The sequence below is a fragment of the Lagopus muta genome, chromosome 2, assembly GCF_023343835.1.
Source record: "Lagopus muta isolate bLagMut1 chromosome 2, bLagMut1 primary, whole genome shotgun sequence".
Taxonomy (NCBI): Eukaryota; Metazoa; Chordata; class Aves; order Galliformes; family Phasianidae; genus Lagopus; species Lagopus muta.
Window position 1 is genome coordinate 43,178,329 of NC_064434.1, and position 19,560 is coordinate 43,197,888.

At 35.0% G+C, this 19,560-nt stretch overlaps 1 protein-coding gene across 1 annotated transcript in view; it reads right to left on the reverse strand.

The window, feature by feature from the left end:
- Positions 1 to 19,560, reverse strand: part of SEC63 (SEC63 homolog, protein translocation regulator) — a 62,239-nt gene that overhangs the window by 16,900 nt on the left and 25,779 nt on the right. Inside the window, exons 4-11 of the mRNA XM_048937628.1 lie at positions 18,500 to 18,612; positions 16,533 to 16,594; positions 14,151 to 14,209; positions 13,358 to 13,408; positions 10,569 to 10,677; positions 9,155 to 9,249; positions 6,374 to 6,506; positions 5,211 to 5,303 (exon numbers count right to left, since the gene is read on the reverse strand). Coding sequence (XP_048793585.1) covers positions 5,211 to 5,303; positions 6,374 to 6,506; positions 9,155 to 9,249; positions 10,569 to 10,677; positions 13,358 to 13,408; positions 14,151 to 14,209; positions 16,533 to 16,594; positions 18,500 to 18,612 — 715 coding nt within the window. The remainder of the gene's footprint in view (positions 1 to 5,210; positions 5,304 to 6,373; positions 6,507 to 9,154; positions 9,250 to 10,568; positions 10,678 to 13,357; positions 13,409 to 14,150; positions 14,210 to 16,532; positions 16,595 to 18,499; positions 18,613 to 19,560) is intronic.

Sequence of the window (19,560 nt, forward strand, 5' to 3'; positions counted from 1 at the left end):
GTAACTCAAGATGCCTGTCAGTTTCCCTATAAACCACTGTATGCATTTTTCTAAACTTTTCCCAGAAGACATCAACATTTAATTACCTTGGCAGTTACAGCTATATTCAGTATATAAGTATAAATACAAATATTTGTGTGCTTACATACACACATACACGTATATACAAATATGAATATGCGGTATAGATGGATTTGGCTGTTACAGCTTTGTTTGAGATGTTAAAACAGGAACACAGGCATCTTTCAATAAATGATAGATGGATAGCCAGATGGAATAGATATACTCTGCTAGGGCTGCATGATCAAACAACACAGCATCAGAGCAATTTTAAGTATGGATAAATGCATTTTTACTTGCATCTGGATCAGAGGGCAGATCGGCCATAGCCTGCATTCCCATCACCACCCCCACCCTCCCCCTCAACAAAAAGCCAAAGCAAAAACTGCTAAGTGTTCTATTTAAATGCCAGTGGCCACAATTCATTACTTTTTTAATACAAAACAATTTCGCATTAATTTTAGAACATTTTACAGAGGAAATATGAAAAGTTAACAAATCTGATTGAAGAGAACAAGCTCGATGTCTTCAGCATGTTTTCTCCTTCACTTCTACCACCACCCTGCTGCACATTTATAAATTACATCTATATGCAACTATTACAGATTGTTAAATGCATGTGAGAGATCACCGCATCATCACCTCTTCTGCTGCCACCCTTTTCCCCTCACATGGCCTGTTTCCTCATGAATCACACCAAGCTGTAATCAGCTGTCAGACCAAATTACACAACAGGACTTTTTATTTTAAACACAAGGTATTATCTTCATGCTGTTTATTAATATGCAAAGCAGACAGAAAAATAACACCAGAGGATTATGAAGGGAACTATATGGCTAGAAATTCTAACGAGCAAAGATAGAATTTGTACCTTCCGAAAAATAGTACTGGATAGACTGACATCCCAACTAAACAGCACAAAACGTACCTTTCATCTTACCTATCTACAACATTCCTTGCTTTTTTTTGTTTGTTGTTGTCTGCTGGAAAATCATACTGCAAACTAAGTTAATAAAAGAGTCCAAAACATTCTCTGTCAAGCTGGCTTTCACAGGAAATTTATCTACTTTAAGTCCACAAAGCTGAAATTCATTTTTCTTTAAGTATTAAACTCACCATCTACGTCACACTAGAAAATACTTCAAAGTTGGAAAATATTATTTTAGTTCCCTGAAACTAATACAGGAATGTGTATCACCTTTAAAGTCAACGAGAAGACAGTCTAGCTTTTAACAACACTCAACTGCTCTCACTATAATATGACTGTAATTACTGCACATTTTGACAGCCTCTGCTTATCAAAGCACACAAAATAAGATGACCTTAAATCTATGAAGCACAAAGTGATTCAAAACATATGACAGGAAAGAAATCAATCACTAGTTTAAATGCAAATAATAGCTACTCGTGAGAGAATGGGTCAAACCACAACTTCCACTTTCAGCTCCCAATCTGAATTATGAAATTGTGCGGACAGCTGAGATGATGCTTAATCTCTCTACAGACAGTTACCAGAGCACATCATATTTTTGATAACAAACACCTCACTCCTCACTTGACAGGGCAACTTTCTACCTAAATGATGATCTCAACGAAGCCAACAAGATAGCTTTGGCCACTATGAGCTATCAGTTATCAATACAAAATAATATAAGCAAGGCATACCACAGAGCAAAGTGCATTTTTCAGGCAGAAGAATGTAAAAAAAAGTCTCACAGGCTGTACAGAAATTCAGCAAGAATGTACTATTTATCAGAAGGTGGCTCACAACTGCCACATTTTCCACAAAGATAAAAAAAGTCATAGCAGTAAATAAAACTGACTGGATTGGAATGAAAATAATATCCATTCTGCTCTTATGAAAGCAAATCAAAACTGTTACTTGCAAATAACAAATCTGAACAACTACGAAGAATCTCAAATTTATTTGCAAAGAACAATAGATCTGTTAAAAGCTAAGACCTATATTCATTCTTTCATGATAGATTATTTCTAGTAGGGTTTGACAAAAAAGTAGCATCCCTGGCTTTTGTGGGTACTTGTAAGTCGTCCTTTGCAGCAGAGTTGCTTGCACCTCCTTTAAGAACAGCTGACACGGGACCAACAGTCAAATGCTATACAGAACCAAGTATCAAGATTCTGTAGATTCATTATGAAGGTGTTTTTCTTCAAAAGATAATTACAAAGAAATATACATAAACGTTTACAGATGCTTCCAAATGCATAGATTTTACTACTGATAACATCACTTGATACTTTCAAGACAAACAAATGTAGTACACAATGAACTTCTCATCCAACTATCAATTATGCTTCCACAAATTATGATTTATCCACAAAATATTTCTTCAGAGATAATATGAACTCATGCCTTCACCTTTGTATTTTCAAAGGCAAGGACCTCTGGACAGTTATTGCTAATTATAACACATGATAATTAATTTGAAGTACAATGTCACTGACTTGAAAATTAGAACTGAAATCAGGAACTTCTGCATTTTATGTTTTATGATAATTAAAATTACATGAAGATAATGAATACAGAGTTAAACAAAAAAAAAAAAAAAGGCTTTTAAAAATTATAATATGTAACCTGGATATCACTCATATCACTCATATCTTAAGAAAACAACTTTTCAATTTCCAGTTGGTTCTCAATGAGAAAATCAGCAGGGAGTAAAACCCTCTCTGCATCTACTGTCATTAGAAATAGAGCCAACATTTTTAATATACTGAGCAACAAATTAGCAAACATGAGATTTTCCAGTGGATCAAAACCTAATGTTCTTAAGTGGTTCACTTTTAAGTCCTAAAATTCATTATCATTGGCCAGAACAACTACTTGGTACCATGCTACCCAAAAGACACCAAGTTTAATAGCCTGCAGTTAGAATATTTTCATGAAAGATTTGGTAGATTCAATTTCTAAATATTGGCACTTTAAAGCTGTGGAAATATTTTTGAGAAAAACTGCTAAAGAAATACTAAGCTCAACTATACCAGTGATATACCTCTACTTTGTTTTCCTATTATCTATGGAAGCAATTTCTACCATATGCAATGACAGCTGTATATTTTCTGGATCTTCACAGCAGTTTATAAAACACATCTATAAACTATCATTACTTCACCAAATAAAAAAAGAATCTTTATGTAAACATAGAAGAAGAATAATAAAGAATAATATAAATATATAATAAAGAAGAAGAATATGGCTACTTGGAGGTCAAATTGTAGAGTGTGTCAATGTATGGTGATATCCTATCTCAGCTTTTACAAGAGATATAAACATTCTTCATTTTTCAAAGACTTTCAGTTCGACTACAGTAGAAGAAATCAGTTTTTGGTTGTATTATTTTGCACAAGTGGAAAAAAAAAAAGCTACTTGACAAATATACGTAGGTCATCTTAAAAGACATTTCTAGAAGTCTGACGGATGATTTTTTCTGTAAAAATAAATACTTGCATTTGACATATACAAGAGATAAGGAAGGAAAAAAGATGTTGCCATACAAGCGCTTTTTATACTTCAACTACATAGATTCAGTTTGCCATAAGGGCTCCCTTCAGCTCTTCTGCTCTGGGCTGAGCAAACTCTGGGTCTTCAGCTGCTCCCCACACATGGGAGTCTTACCCTGCAGACCCTTCACCATCTTTGTAGCCCTCCTTCAGATGCTCTCCAACAGCTTTATGTCCTTTTTATATCATGGTGCCCAAACCTGCACCCAGCAGGGGGATGAGGCCGCACAGCACAGAGCAGAGCAGCACAAGCCCTCCCCTCACCCAGTGGCAGTGCTGGGCTGGTGCCCCCAGGGTACAGGGCCCTTTCGGCTGCCAGGGCACCCTGCTGCCTCATGTTCTACTTGCCACCAACCACAACCCCCAGATCCCTTTCCACAGGACTCCTCTGCAGTCTCTCATCCCCTATTCTGTACACATATCCAGAGTTGCCTCGCCTCCTTGCTCTTGTTGAAGTCCATGCAGTTGGTTTCCCAGTGTTAAACCCATACTGGAGGCACTTCTGCAGCATTGTTATAGTGCTTGTCCAAAGAAGCTTCACAAAAACATATCCACTACCTATGATCTCATAATCACCAGTAAATAAAACGCTACAGTAAGTTACACAATGAAAAATACAGCTACTGTATTTTTAGGTTTCAAGTTTGGTCTCCAGCAGTCTCAAAGAATGTTAAAAGCAGAGATTAAAAAAAGAAATAGAAATACACTTATTCAATACTTCCTTTTTTTTAGGGTAGTAAACAGCATTTTATTGTTCACATCCTCTCTCACTTTACTGGATTACAGAACACCATTTCCAGCAGTGCTTGCAACAGTGTTGGGGAAGATCTTTCCTCAAACCCTTCTTGTTAGGAGGCTGTTAACATTTGTTAAATGTGTTTTGGCCCAGTAAAGACCAGCTAATTAGTACTGCTTGACAAACAACAAAATAGTCATGGATTAAGCATTAAAAATGCCCTGCTTACATTTGTTGTGATAAAGGAAAAAGACATAAGTCCTTACTCTGCAAACAAAACTTTTCAGCATAATTCCCTTTTTATAGTAAAAACAGAAATCTTATGTAATATATTTTGATTACATTTTTTTTAACAACAATTTTAGCAAAGAATCTGTCATTAAAAATTCAGGAAAAAAAAAGTCTATGTAGCAGGCAAAACAACTTAAGTAAGAGAAACAGAGAAATTCAAGCAACACAAAAACAAAGAAATGACAGCAATAAACAAGTCAAAAAACAAGTTATGTACATTACAGGAGAGAAAGAACTATAAAAGAATGCAAGTTAAAGATGGATGAATACAATATATCTTATACTAAGCGCTCTGATACTAAAAAACAGACCTGATCTTCAAGAGAAGGGTTTTTTAAAGCATTCAAGGAGAAGCTTTTGCAAAAATTGTAAGAACTAAAAGCATAACTCAGATACCCAGGTTTTCAGAGCAGGACTTGGAAGAAACAGAAGCATTTCAGCCTTCAAAGTAGAGAACTCTTTCATTACAGTGGGGAAAAAAAGTGCACTTAAGCATTTCTAAATATCACAGATTAAGTTTTCCACAAAAACCACAGGCTCTTTTTGAAGTTCTGCAATGAAGAATGATATTTACTGCTTTTAATTATACAGTTTCTTTCCCTACCTTCACGGCTTCGAGCCATTATTATTAGCTGGCAAATCACATTAATCATTTCTTGAAGTAGCGCAGGACTCTTCTTCAGGATAAACTGCTGATCTGCAAAACAACACTTGCTGCAATTACGTTGCACTTCTATTATGAAAAAAGTGAATAGTTTACATGAAATGGGCATTTAATTGTGCAGTCTTCATTTGTATTCATTCTTGTATTTCTGAAAAAATACCACTTCATTCTCACTGAAGTATCTATAATATTCCTCAACAAAACAGGAAAGAACAACTAAGAAGGAACAAAAATTTTATAGACAAGACACACAGCTTCCACACAAAGTACTTATTAGATAAAACAAAAAAAGCAATGTAATGTCACAGACAATTTACCCTTTAGGTAATCTCTTGTTTTTAAAAGTGGGATTTTAAAGTGAAGCATCAAATTGGGGAAAAAACAACATGACTTGTAAAGTACTATCTGCTTATAAATAAAGAACGATGAGGCTTTAAGAATCGATATCTCAGTAGCAAGGAAGGGGAGAGATTTTTAGTGGAAATTTAAATTGACCAAATTCTCTTTTTTGTTTTCAAAAGAGAAAATGAACCAAAAAATCTTTATTGTTTGTTTTAATTTTGAATTAAAATATAGAATATCTCAAGTTTACTGGTCAGCTTTAGAAACCACTACTGTCATGGCTTAAAGGAAAGTGAAACATTTCTACATTAATTTATCTGAATGTTCACAAGCATGAAGAACTGTAAAATGGAAAACTGAAACTCATATGTAATTGATATTTTAGTTTCAATTTCATCTCCCATGCTTTATATAATGGGAGTTTGTCCTTAATCTCTTTACTCTGAGAAGGAAAGATACTTTATATGTCAAATCTCTTTTTGTCTATTACAAAGAAAAAAAAAACCATTCTTAACAAAGTCACTTTTGCAGCCAAGAAGCATTAGTGATGATGATACTAGTACTACTGGGCTATCAAGAGAATGATAAAATGCTAAGTAAATGTTTTAAACGATAATTCAAGTTGAAAAACAGTGTTCTATGTATAAATTATTTAGCAGAAATCCATGCAACTTTTTAATGGATAAAAAAACTACATTTATGAGCATTGTAGCAAGCAATTGTTGTTTCAACAGTGTCTGATTAGACAGCGACATCATTACCTTCTTCAAGCGTGTCAGGAACTTTCATCCTGGCAAGATGAGTCAACAATAGAACTCTGGCTTTCAGGCTGTAAGGGCAGGTAAGTGGAGGTTCATTCTTCTTTAAATTTATGCCACCAATTTCTCTGATTAGCTAAAAAAAAAATAATAATAATAATTAAACAAATGGCTATTTCAGTGCCAAAGAAAACCAAACGTGAGGAGATTATTTTACAAGGAGAAATATGTCACATTCACACATGTGAGCTTTCAAGTAATTTTTCCCTGAAATGATCTGTATAGATGAACATTGGCCATTTGTTTGTTTGTTTGTTTTTTACAATACAGCTCCAAAAAGTCAGAAGTTATTTTTCACTGTCTCGTTTCAATTGTGGAGGGAGGAGGAGAAGAGATTGGCATGCAAAAAACTTGCCTTCAGTGAGCAATGAGTAAATTTATATTGCTTGCTCAGCATTTTCAGAATCTGATATTATTGCCAAGAGTTACTAGATTCAGCCATATCGCTGGTTGTTTATACTGCACTGAGTATGCACCAGTAACAGCATCACCTTGAGACTCTTCACTCACCTGAGATCCAGCCAGCTTCCTCAGAAATACTCTCAAATATCACAGAAAGAAGGAGGTTTATAAGCCTAAATTCTCTGAAGGCTGAAGATCAAGTACTTTAACTTAATTACAAATCGCCCGTACTTGGAAAAGGCACAGTGTTCTTTATTCAGGATGACCTAACTTGATCCTGACTGGACCAAGATGCACAGTTCAAACAGGTCTCTCACCTGAGTTTGCTGAAGACCCTGGAGAGAGAGGCTGCAAAGCTGAGTAACTGAAGTTCATAGTTATAAGAATCAAGACAACCCAGAAGCTTCACTTTTTAGGTCAAGTCACCTGAGGAGAGATTGAGGTTCCAAAATCTCTGTCCACAAAGGGAAGTTAAGATATCAACACTGACTTTTAACTAGACTTTCCCTACACTTGTTAAAAAAAAAAAACAAAAACTTTAAACAAGAAGTTTCTTATAATCACATTCTGGTGTAACACACCAGTCCAAGAGAGTAAAACTTAGATAAGAAGTGTTTTACAAAAAGTGTCAATATTAGGTTTATGAAAAAAAGGTGAAATAAAAATGGGAACAATGACAATGGCCTGAAAAGCAGAATGATTAGCAATATCTTTCTGCATTGCTACTTCAAAGACTTGTATTGGCATATATTAAGAAATAAAGAACACAGATGACACTGATGACCGGAGCTTTAGAAATCAAACAAAATTCAGGAGCATAAAACGTAAGGTTGACAACTGCATAGTAACAAGAATTAAGGCTTGAAGAATACATTAATGCACCCAAGTGAAACAGTTGTGGAAAACAGTATGCTTAAAGTTATTCCCTACAGAAATGCAGGGAATGCAACTAAGGCACTGCTGAGACTTAACGTGGAATACTGTGGGAAGTTCAGGTCAGCCAAAGTGAAAAGTAATATCAAACTTAAAAATATATCAGTGAACAGTACCCCATTCAGCACATAGCAGGATGAGGGAAACGAAGAGCCCTCTAGGAAAGTGTGTTGAAAGACAGCAGCTGTCCTAGTTCAACAAAATGAAGGCAAAAAGAAAACAAACAGCTTATTGTTTCTAACTATAAATGCATTAAGGATATGCACAGCAAGAATAACTTTAATTCAAGAATAATGATGACAAAAACTACAGATATAAATTTGTCACAAACAAGACCGCTAACCACTAGAACAGCAAGTTCTGGAACAGGAGGCTTGACTGTCTTTTAAGTGAAAAATGACCAAATGTAAAGGGCTTGCACAATGCCACAGTGTTTGCAACAGCACAGGAGAAGATTTGATGATCAAGATGATCTTCCCCAGCCACATGCTCACAAGCAAAATGCCAGCTGAATAAAAAAAAAAAAGAAAAGCACCTAACCATAATTTCAGCTCCTTCTCAAAGTCTACAAGAGAAGATGAAGAATTTGTAAGAGATGAGGACAGTTAAGTAAGGAGATATCTTAGTCTATTTTATTTGTGTTTAGAGTATGAAAACATGTTTATGACTTGAAAATCTCACTGTGTGCATGCAAAGTTTAAATCAGCACAACTACTCTCTCTCATTCTGCAGACCCAAACTATTTTTAAGTGGAGCATTTTGTGTGCTTTAAACCAAAGCGCCAGTCTCTGATAAAAAATATTTCCTAATCTTTGCTAGCAATCATTATTTGTCACAGTACATATTACAGTATCTTTGCTAGGAAGACAGTATGGAAATGAAAAAAGGCAACCAGAAGAGAATTGATATTCATGGACGAACCTTTATAATATTTCAAGATATAATTACTTCAGGCAAGATCATAATTTTATTTCAACATTAACATATTTAACCAGATCTGTGCTGCTGATTTAACTGGTTTTAATTCTAAATACTATCTAAGGAACTATCAAGCAGCAATCATGTCTTTATACGGATACACAACGTGTATGAGGACTGATACTTAAATTCATTATTTAGTCCACTGCTCCTCCAAAAAGCAATCCAATATTAGGTTGTATACTAAATCAATTCTATCAGTATTAAGCTTTACAATCAGTTAATGTTATTTTTTTTTCTAATTCTAAACCAAGTCTAACTTCTAATTGTACTTCTGGAAAAGTACAGATGCAATCTTAACAGTTAATGCCTTGAGAACTTTAATTCCACCAAATGGTGGAACAAGTGTGCCATTTCCCTCTTCCCTCGAAGGGGTAAGTTAGTAATAAAACCTCTCTCAGTGTAACTAACCTGTGGTATCTGAACGTTGTCTGCTGGTCTGCTCGTAGCGTCTTTGTTGTACTGAGGATCAAACTCTGATGCTCCTGCTAAAACCATGATAAGCCCTGCAAAGATGATGGGAGGTATACAGAAAAAAAAATATCAGTAATATCTTGTGCTACTGAGTGATTTGTTCAGAAATCTCAGCCACAAAGGTTAATTCTACTCTTTCCCCAAAAACTATGAATATTCATGTTCTCTATTTACTGGATCAGTTTATACTGTTACAGAGCAAAGCTGGCATGAGCAAATGCCTGGCACAAAGTATCTGAGACAACTTAAGACTCCATTTTGCATGGCATCAAACAATAAATGTCTTCACAGAACCATGGCTAGGTTTCATTAGGACTGGCAGACATCACTGCACTGCAGTTCAATCATTACTGCATGCTCCCAGAATTGCTTGCCTCAGCAATATATGTGTTTGAGGCTGCACCACAATGTGTATACCAGGGGCAAAATAACAGGAAAAAATTTAACTCCATTTTCTGTTCAAGTGACATTGAGAATTCACCATTCTTTTTCCTTTTAATGATTAGAAGAGCAGTTCAATAAAAACCCCTGCAAACAAATCCCATGAAGACAATGCATTGGTCCTTTTCTCGCAGAAAATACGATTAGGAAAATCCATAGTACCCCAAAATATCCTTCATTATCTAATTAAGATTAAAAATCAGCCAAATTAGATATTCTAGACAGCTTTCTGCTCATAATTGTATCAGACACCTCTGCCATAGCAAACAAGAGAAAATCCAACTTGTCATTTGCTCCGGTTCCTGTAACTTTTTCAGCTACAGTTATTCAAGCTTCATTCTTAAATTTGGCCAAGTTCTTCTCTGAGCAAGTCAGTTACTTTGCCAGTTGCAGTGCTCAGCGAGTTCCACTTACTAACAAGTAAACAAGTTCTCTGAGCATTAGCTGCCATTTTTGTTCCAATTATTATTTACTTCCTGAGCAGAGTGTAACAAAAAGCTTTAGACAAATCTAAATACTTCTCTACTATTTGAGCTTCACAGATAGAAAACAAGTCTTATAAACTCATTTGTCTTAAAAAATAACTAAAACAAACCAACTCATGCAGATGTGTCTCACTGTTTCCCTAGCCCAGTTTGATTAGTTCAACTTTAATCTTGAGTTTTGGCACTGATACCTCACCAGCGTGAAGTTCATAACCAAGCAAAAGCAAAGCAAATTCACTATGTGATTTAAGTCATCTCTCTAGAAAATTTTCTTCACCTGCAAAAAAAATGAAGTTTGAAGAAACACTCTGAAAGAACCAGAAACAATACTTTAATGTAACAAAGCTTACAAAGCAAAAGGATTTTTAACACCAACTGACATTTCCAGATGAACACATCAGGATGTGAAGACGCCTTTTACTTACGCTTCATGTCCATGTTCCGTGTTTTATAGACAAAGTATGTATATATTTGAGTTGTCCGAATGAGAATCTGATCTCCACTATATCGTATCGATCGGTACCACCAGGAACCCTGAAACATTTTGTATGAACAGCACAGCGTCAGCCACAATGGAGTATCAAAATAGTTACACAAGATCATCTCATACTTGTTCATAGGTAGCCTATACCTCACACACACACACACACACAAAAAAAAGAGACTGAGCCTAAACAATTTTTTTTTACATTAAGGTCAAATGAAGTTCAGAAAGAAGAAAGAAAAAAAATCCTCTCCAAAATGAACTTTAAATGTGCATCAATGTATTCATCTGAGAGATTCTGAAGCTAAAAATTTTTGGACAATTCTTAGCCTAAAGATTCCCCCTAGCACATGCACGTACACACATATATACGCAGTTTTGTTTATTTATGGTGTTATTTTAGTGAATACACTGAAATTACCAGTTGCAAAGAAAGTAGTATCGTGCAACAGCATTCAAATCAAATTCAGTTTAGGCTGATTATGGCATAAACCAAGACCAAAAAGGGAACTTTCATTCCAAATTATTTTTCTGCAAATTCTCTTGAAGTCACCCAATTAAAATGTGCTTTTCAGAAGCAGAATTTAGAGTGGTTTAAATTCCACCTTAATGGCACAGGGAGGCCCACCTTCTGCTAGAGGAATTTGGAGGTAACCCAGCACCAGCCTAAGCCATACCCCCCTTTTAAGACAACCAGAGCTTTTTCCCAAACCTTTAGAAACATTCCAGTAATTCCCTTATAAGCATAACACCAGTGACTTCAAATTACAGAACTCACTGAGCAGTGTCCATAATTTTAAGAAAAGTGGCATGGAAAAGTATAAGATGCAATGTGTTCATTAAAATTCTCTCTGTAAACAAAGCTCACTAACCTGAGAAAAACATCCAAGATAAATCTCCATCTGGTGTAAAGTTTATCATGAGTGAAAAGTAGCAAGCAATGAAGTAGTAATCAATGGTTACTACTATTAATTTAATAGGCAATAGCATTAACTCCCATAGCACAGTGAGGACTCTGCAATTTACTTAATTATTTGGAAAACATTCTCCTCATAAAAAGTGTGTTCGTTTGCTGGTTTTGAATAAATTAACTTTGATTCTTCCATGAACAGATAAACCTTCACACAGAAGAATACAGAACTTCTGAAAAGTTTTTCTACAGAATAATTTATATTATAATCCCAAGGATCTCCAAGTTTTTTGTCAAATTAAGTACAGGTACAGGAAGCGAAACATTAACAAAGTCTACATGAATGAGACTGCCCTAAAAGTCCTAACTGCTTTTGCAGAAGTAGCTTATTATCTCATCTCACATATGAAAGCAGAACGTTATTTTGGTCTGCTTTTTATTTATATTTTTATTTATTTTTATTTATTTTATTTGTTTTTATTTTCTGTTATTTTAGTCAACAGAAGTCTATAAAGAACTGTATATCCGTATTTTCCCTTTATACATGTGGATTCAAAGGGTGAACTAGCCTTACTTTATTTAAGATGCCTATCGCGGATATGAAATGACTACACTGTAGTTAACTTCGGCTTCTTTATTGATTCATAAAAGAGAAACAGCCCTATTAAAGGCATGAATCATTTTATATGTCTACTTTAGAATGAAATGATAAAATAGCTTGCTCCATAAAAATGTCTGTTCCTCTTCACCGACTATAAAAGAAATTTACAGTGACAAGTTTGAATGCAGAAGTCTACATCTGGTACAAAAACAAGAAGAGGCAGACTGTTTTTTGATCCTGTTCAGGACATTTTTTTCCACAACAACAGAACGGAAGTTTACTTTCACTTGAGCTATGATAAACCTGGTATAAATCATTAAAAGTACACACGTACAAAAAAAAGCATCAACTCACACCAACTGAAACCCAAAAAGAAAAGAAAGATGTGTAGGTAGACGTCTTACGCTGCATTTTAGACTCCTTACTCAACTCCTCATTGAAAACTGTGTATCTGAAATTTATTACACTAGATCCTCAGTGATGCAGAAACACTCCCTAAGACAAGGGAAAATGCCAAGCTGATGTCCTGTACACAAAGACATGAGCAGTTCTCAACAGACCAGCAGAATTTCTCAAATGAAAATCTTTTCCCAAAGAGAAAGGAAAGTTTAGGAATTCCGAGTCTGAGAGTCATTTTCTGAGGATAAGGGACAATGGTCAGAAGCAATACCAGAGCCCTGAAGTATTACTCATCTTGCAACTGATTCCTCACACAGAGAAATGTTAAAAGCAGACATTTCAGAGCGTATGGAAGATTAACAACAATTAAAACTATGAAAATAAAGGCAGTCAGGAGAAACCAAGAAGACAACTTGTTCCTCAAGTAGAAATCATTCCCATACCAACAGCCAAAAGCATCTTTGTCTTGGCCCTACTGTAACACTACTGAATAAACTCTCATTTCACCAAATGCTATTACTTATGTTGTGACACATGACTGAAAGGACAAGACAAATTACCTAACCTAATCTCTAACTCTTGTGATTATCTGCTGTTTTCCTAACAGTCAGTCCCCTTCAATCACAACACTGCATTATTTTTTTTTTTTAAATAAACACTACAACAACTGTACTTTTTCCATAAGAGAACACTCACTTTAAAAAATGAAGCTCTCTCTCACCATGAAAAGAAAGAATGAGCAAGTCCACTAATGTCCAAGCAAGCTTTGTTCACAGCTCGTTTAAAGAGGGTAGAATATTAATCAGATAATAACGCTTACCACAACAACTGGAAGAATAACCATAAATGCTAGCCCGTATACAAGCAAAACCTAGGAAAAAAAAAAGAAGAAATGACATTAGGAACTTCAATTTCTTAATACCACTCTTGTTTATCTCATAATAAGATCAAGCAGCATTACCACAAACCTACTACAAGTTAAAATAATCTTATTGCATAGCAGTTATTTTTGAAGAACAACTTAAAAGTAATACAATCTACTGGGTAGAGTTTAAATAAGGAGTATTTGTTTAGCTAAGCAACCACTTAAGCCATCCATTTAAGTCATCGGTGGGTTTATTTAATTATTACAGAGTCGGTAACTAAATTGTGATGCAGTGGACAGAGATGATAAATGTACAAGGAGCAAGCAGGCAAGCTGAGTATGTTGCAGGAACAAATGTAATGGAAAGAACAACATATAGACACTAAGATTACAGCATCTATAGCAACCAAATGGAACTACAGAAATCCAGCAAGCAGAAATAATTGTGTATGTGTTTTCTCACCACAGCAAACACATGCTTCGCAGCAGGGGTGACCACAGCATCACTTAATTATCACTGCAATTAAATCCTTCAAAGCACATTAATCGTCTACTCTCAAAGGTTAGATTTAAGCTACTCTGTTACTTTTGACTCACGGAACTTGCTTCGGAGACACATTTGGACCAGAATGTCAGCACTGACATTCTACATGCTTTGACTCAAACATAGAATTAAACACGGGCGCATGCTTTAAGGTGAATACTTGAAAAGCCATCTTAAAATATCAACCTAAGTAAGCTGACTCACCAAAATTGAATTTTTCTGATCCACAATCCAAGCTGGCAAAGCTATACCAAAGCTTGTAGCTGTAGGATGAAAGAAAAGAAATTCACTCTATAATATTGAGGAAATATATTTAAATCATGTTAAGTCTACTAAAAAAAAAAAAAAATCACTCATGTTTATCATAAAGTAAAATTCTAACAAATTTAACTGAACAAAAACACAAATTAGAAATATACTCAAGTATGCAATGAAATGGTAAGTGCAACATCTGAAATCCCAATGATTTTATCTTAGCATTTCACAATGAGACAAACATGCAAGATTTATTAACATGAAAGGAGAGAAAGATTTTGCAGGTAGAAAGGCTTATAAGCTCAGCCTCATAGAAGTTTCCACAGCTTAAATATAGATCAGTAAACACATAAATTGAAAAAAGAAAAAAATAAACAACAGCAAAACCCCACAAATTTAATGATTTCCAGGACCTACATTAAACCTCCCCCCTGTATTGCATAAAAAATATATTAAAAAAAAAAAATCATCTCCTCACTACCAGCAGTGATCAGTGAGTTACAACGCCTTGAATTAGGACAGACTGGGAACTTCTACGTGCTTAGAAATTACTGATAGTGTTTCCAATAGGTTCTGACAGCCATTCATTCAGATAACCAGTTATTATGCACAAATCTGACACAATTTTTAAGGAGCCCCTCAGTTGGAAACTACTATTTGTCAAAAATCAAACTCAACATCTGCCCAACACACATCTCAAGCTTAAGAGTTCAGTGGAATAACACTGAGTGAATTTACTGCAGTACATTATGGGAAATGCCCTGGCTGATAAATAGAATTTGATGGTACTTCCCTAACTGTAAAAGTTACGCATTTTTAGAAGAACCTACTGAAAACGTAACGTGTGTTTTACTGGTGGTATTGTGGGACACTAAGCTTTTGATCTTTAGGATTGTAGCTTCAGATTGTTCTAGGAATAGAACATTTCAACCAAAAAGTTCTTTCTCTTCTGGTTGGAGAATCTCCTTGCCTCCTACCATGCTCACCAACATGAAACACAAGCAAATACCCAGGGGAAACAATTTACATTTTATATTCCTAAAGCATGTATTTTTATTCTCTAGGTTTATTCATCTGCTTTTAAATACTGTGCAAATGATTCTGCACACAAAGTATTTTACTTAAAGGAGCAAGTCATATTGAAGACGTTATAAAGCTGTTGGCCTGTCTCTAACCTTCATTCTGATTCATTTGGACAGGGAATGGAATACTGCTTGTCCTTCTTTTGTGCTAGACACAGAGAGTGGGATGCTCCTCATCTGACTTTAGGCATGTAAGATGTTCTTCACCTCATCCCAGAATATACCTATATACCTATCTCCCTTCTTTGACTAGACAGAACTAAAAACCAGAGTACATAACCCAGATTCATTTGTTTACATTAGAGCGCAAATGAAAAGATCTCATTAAATGAGAAAGAAAGCTCCTCACACAGCAGCATGGAATAAGGTCACATAAGATAGGAGGAGAATTTCAGGCTTCTTCCAACCCTTCAGATCAAGCAACAACGCAAGATCTAGTAGCAAAGCAGAGAACTCTTATTCCACAGGCTGAGTTAAGGTTTCAGTAGAGCAGAACACCTACAAATCAACTGTGTGAACTCCTGTCCTATCAAAGAATCACTTCACTTTGCCATTCAAGAATCATAAGTTCCTAAGTTTGTGAAAGCTTCCTCTGAGCAAACCACACAAGGATCTTCTCACCTTCAAAATCTTATCTGCTTTTGGACAAATCTTGTTTTAAAGTCATAGCTTCAGGTCACTTCAAGTACTCTGACATACAGTCTAACTTAAATTCCTGTGCTTTGGCAAAAATAAGTTAATAGCTTCTGGATGGAAAAAATGAATAAAGGCCTTAAGAAAGCTTTACTATAATATTAACAGTGCCATTGTGCTGATGATGACAGCATTTCTGAAGCAAGTTCTTACTTATATTTGTGTTTATAAATACAAAAAAAAAGTTTAAAATGACAAGTTTCTGAAGACTAATGGACTGTTTTCTGCTTATAACTCCTTTTAACGCTGGCAATTCACTATAAGTACTTAATGAAAGTGGTGTATTAATATTGAAAAAAAAACCTTTCTGTTTTTTCTAATAAAAAGTTAAAGAAACATACAGTAAACTCTATCCTGACTTTTCACTCCTCCCACCACACCAGTGCCAGTTTTACATGCAAAGAATTGATAAAACATATCTTCAAATCTAAGGAAAAATATATTCCATATATGCTAAGATTGAAGTGCCTCTCAAGTGAATAAGCATTACACATCTTAATAAATTTAAAACTTAACGAACAGAAATGACAGCACTTTTGTCATTCATAGTTGTTACCTTGTGGTCCATCTGGATTCCCAAATTCTTCCCAATTTTTTCTTGATTCTTCATCAGTCAAGCTAGTTTCAAGAAGAAATACTAAGTTAATACAGAAGTTAAGAAATTTCTTTAAGTCATTAGCATACAGAAACTTTAAAATGCGGCATTTTACTTTCTTTCAGAGATGGTTTGACAAACTAAAAAACTTTTATTGATTATATAAAATCTGAAAAACAATGTCACTGTTTTCCCTTATGATACACAGGCTTTTTTTTTTTTCTTAGCACTCTGAAATTAAAAGAAATCAGACACAAAAGGGTGCAGCCTCTTACAGTAAAAAAGAATGATCACATTTCACTTTTGTGAGACTGACTGCTCGCTCTCAAGAAAAAGCACCTTCCACTGCCATTTTATGCAAGCAAGTTTCAAAAGACAACGCAAGTTAAAGAAGCTACCTTTTGGAGGCAAGAAGGTAAATATTCAAGATGAGTTGATAATGCAGAAGTTGTTTGCACGGGCTTTTATTCCCTTACTCTAGACTTTTAGCCCCTGATAGCACATTTGTTTGGTTATCTGTTGTTGCATCTTCCCTTTCTGGAAGTATCTAGTTTCGTATCAATGAAGGCAGATCTTACCATTCCTATGCCTATCCTATATTGACATTTCTTTTGCCAACAGATTATCTCAAGAAGAATCCCTGTTACTACATGGAAATAGGAAGTTTCTGCTTTAGGAAACACCACTGCACATTTGCTATACGGAAGACTGTCAGAAAAGAAATCCAGTGAGTCAGAGATCTCCTACTCATTTTTAAGTCTCATCCTTATTAACAACCTTAACTATTGAGCATGTATTCTTTCCAGACAACAGGGCTAAGGAACTCTGGTGTCATTTTCTTTAAGATACGCCTCTGCAACCATTATTGCACATGTATAAAGCTGTACTCACCAAGCATTTGATTGCTAGTTTGCAAAATATAAAGGTGAGATTTTTCAGGAGTTCAGACAGCAGTATGATAGTCTTCTATTGAAGAGATTCCATAGTGATGCAGTGGTTTAAAAGCAGAAAGAATAAATTCAAAACTACTCAAAGTGAGCATGGTGTTGGCTTTCCATCTCAGTAAGATCAACCAGATAAACAACTGACTTAAAACTAACTTGCTAGCTCCTTGGATGATCGTTATAACAAGACAAAAAAAACAACAACAACAAAAAAACAGCATTATAAGAATCAAACCCAGATCTTTATTATGGATAACTTCATTTTTCTAAAGGGCTTCCTTTTACACTGAATTCTAATATTGCACATCTTCACTTGGATTTGAAAAAAAAAAAAAAGAAAAAAAAAAGAAATGCACTAACAGAAGTTTGACCAAGAAAATATTTCAGAGAAAAAGAAGTTTCTAGGATTCAGGTTTTAAGAACTATACAGATACTATGAAACAGTCACTGAGTCAAAAAACAGGTCTGCAAGCCAAGTACAAAGGAAAAGGAATGTGACAGAGCTGAAAGAAAACAATCAGAACCAGAATGAAGCACCTCTACTGCTAGATGGGAATAGGATTAGAATGCTGCTTCTTACTGTGGCTTTACTATCAGATGAAATAAACAGTACATTTATTGTCTAAAGGATGCTTTAGAGTGGCCACAACAGGATTTGTTGCTTAAACACTGCAACACTTTTTTTGTTCTTTGTCATCTTTAAGATTCAGCCTGCGTCACAGTGGAAGCACTTTTCCTAGCTGACATGAAAGTTAAATACAAGGAACTAATACCTTACAATATTGTCACAGCTGCTAAACAAACAAATTATTCTTCCTAGCTTGTACACATAACAGGCGTGCATGGAATCTAGTCACATTTTGACTCATTTTGTTCTGTTTATCATATATCCAAAAACATAATCTCTGGCTGCTTAGGTCACCCTTGTTATTACCTTACAGATTTAATCCTTCTAGTGTTTTTACAGGCAGAAAACAAACTTACGCTGCATATGCCTTAGCAATCCTCATGAACATAACTTCATCTCCTCCTTTATCTGGATGGTATTTTAGTGACAATGCACGGTACTGCTTCTTGATTTCTGATATACTTGCTCCCTTAAAAAAGAAAGTTTTATGTTATTAATAAACATTGTAAATCAAATCCATTATTCTATATCTGTATTCTAAAGCATATCATGCAATATTCTTCTGAATCACTCATGTTTAAAGAATTATGTTCTAACATGATATGATCATGGAACTACATATGCATCTAGTAGAAACACTATTACAGTGTTTTTCTAATAACATTTATATAATCATTTTACTTTTAAATCAAGTTAGAAGCCACAGGCTAACAAAAAGATATTCAGATAATTGGATATTGTTTGGGGTTCTTTTTTTCCTGTGTTACTTGCTCATCCATTTATATTTAAAAAATAAGGCTTTTATATCAGTTTAACAATTCTGATTTTTCCCTGACCATACTGAAGAACACAAAGAATTCTTAATTTGCAGTAATCCTCTATTTAAGCAAAGAGTTCATAAATCAAGTATGAAAGTTCACTTGCAGCTTGCAAGTCTTGTCTATCACAAGAACAATTCATAGCCCTGCTACTTAAGGCTGCCTTTGACTAGAAATATCCTATCTGCAAATTATTTCAAACTTCTCAAATAAAGGGAATACATTACTTAGAGCTGAGAAAAAGATTAGTCTTTATTCTATCACCGCACATTGCTAGATGCCACCTGCACAATCCCACGTACACTAACTTTCAGATTGGGTTGGGAAGTTCATTAGTCAAGTAAACTTAGACAATTTTAACTCAGGTCAGACAGCTTTAACTCAAGCAGATAAAATTTTTCCACTAAGTTTTTTAAGTTGCACAGAAGCATCACCAACAGAGCTCTTCAACACCTGGTGGTCTAGCAGGTTGAAGCCTTTCATAAGCATACCAGAAGTTACTTTAAAGTGATTACACTGTTTCAACAAATTTAACCTAACCTAAACATAATTTAACCTAACCAGAAATTAACCTACCCTAAGGCTTCATTTGCTACCTT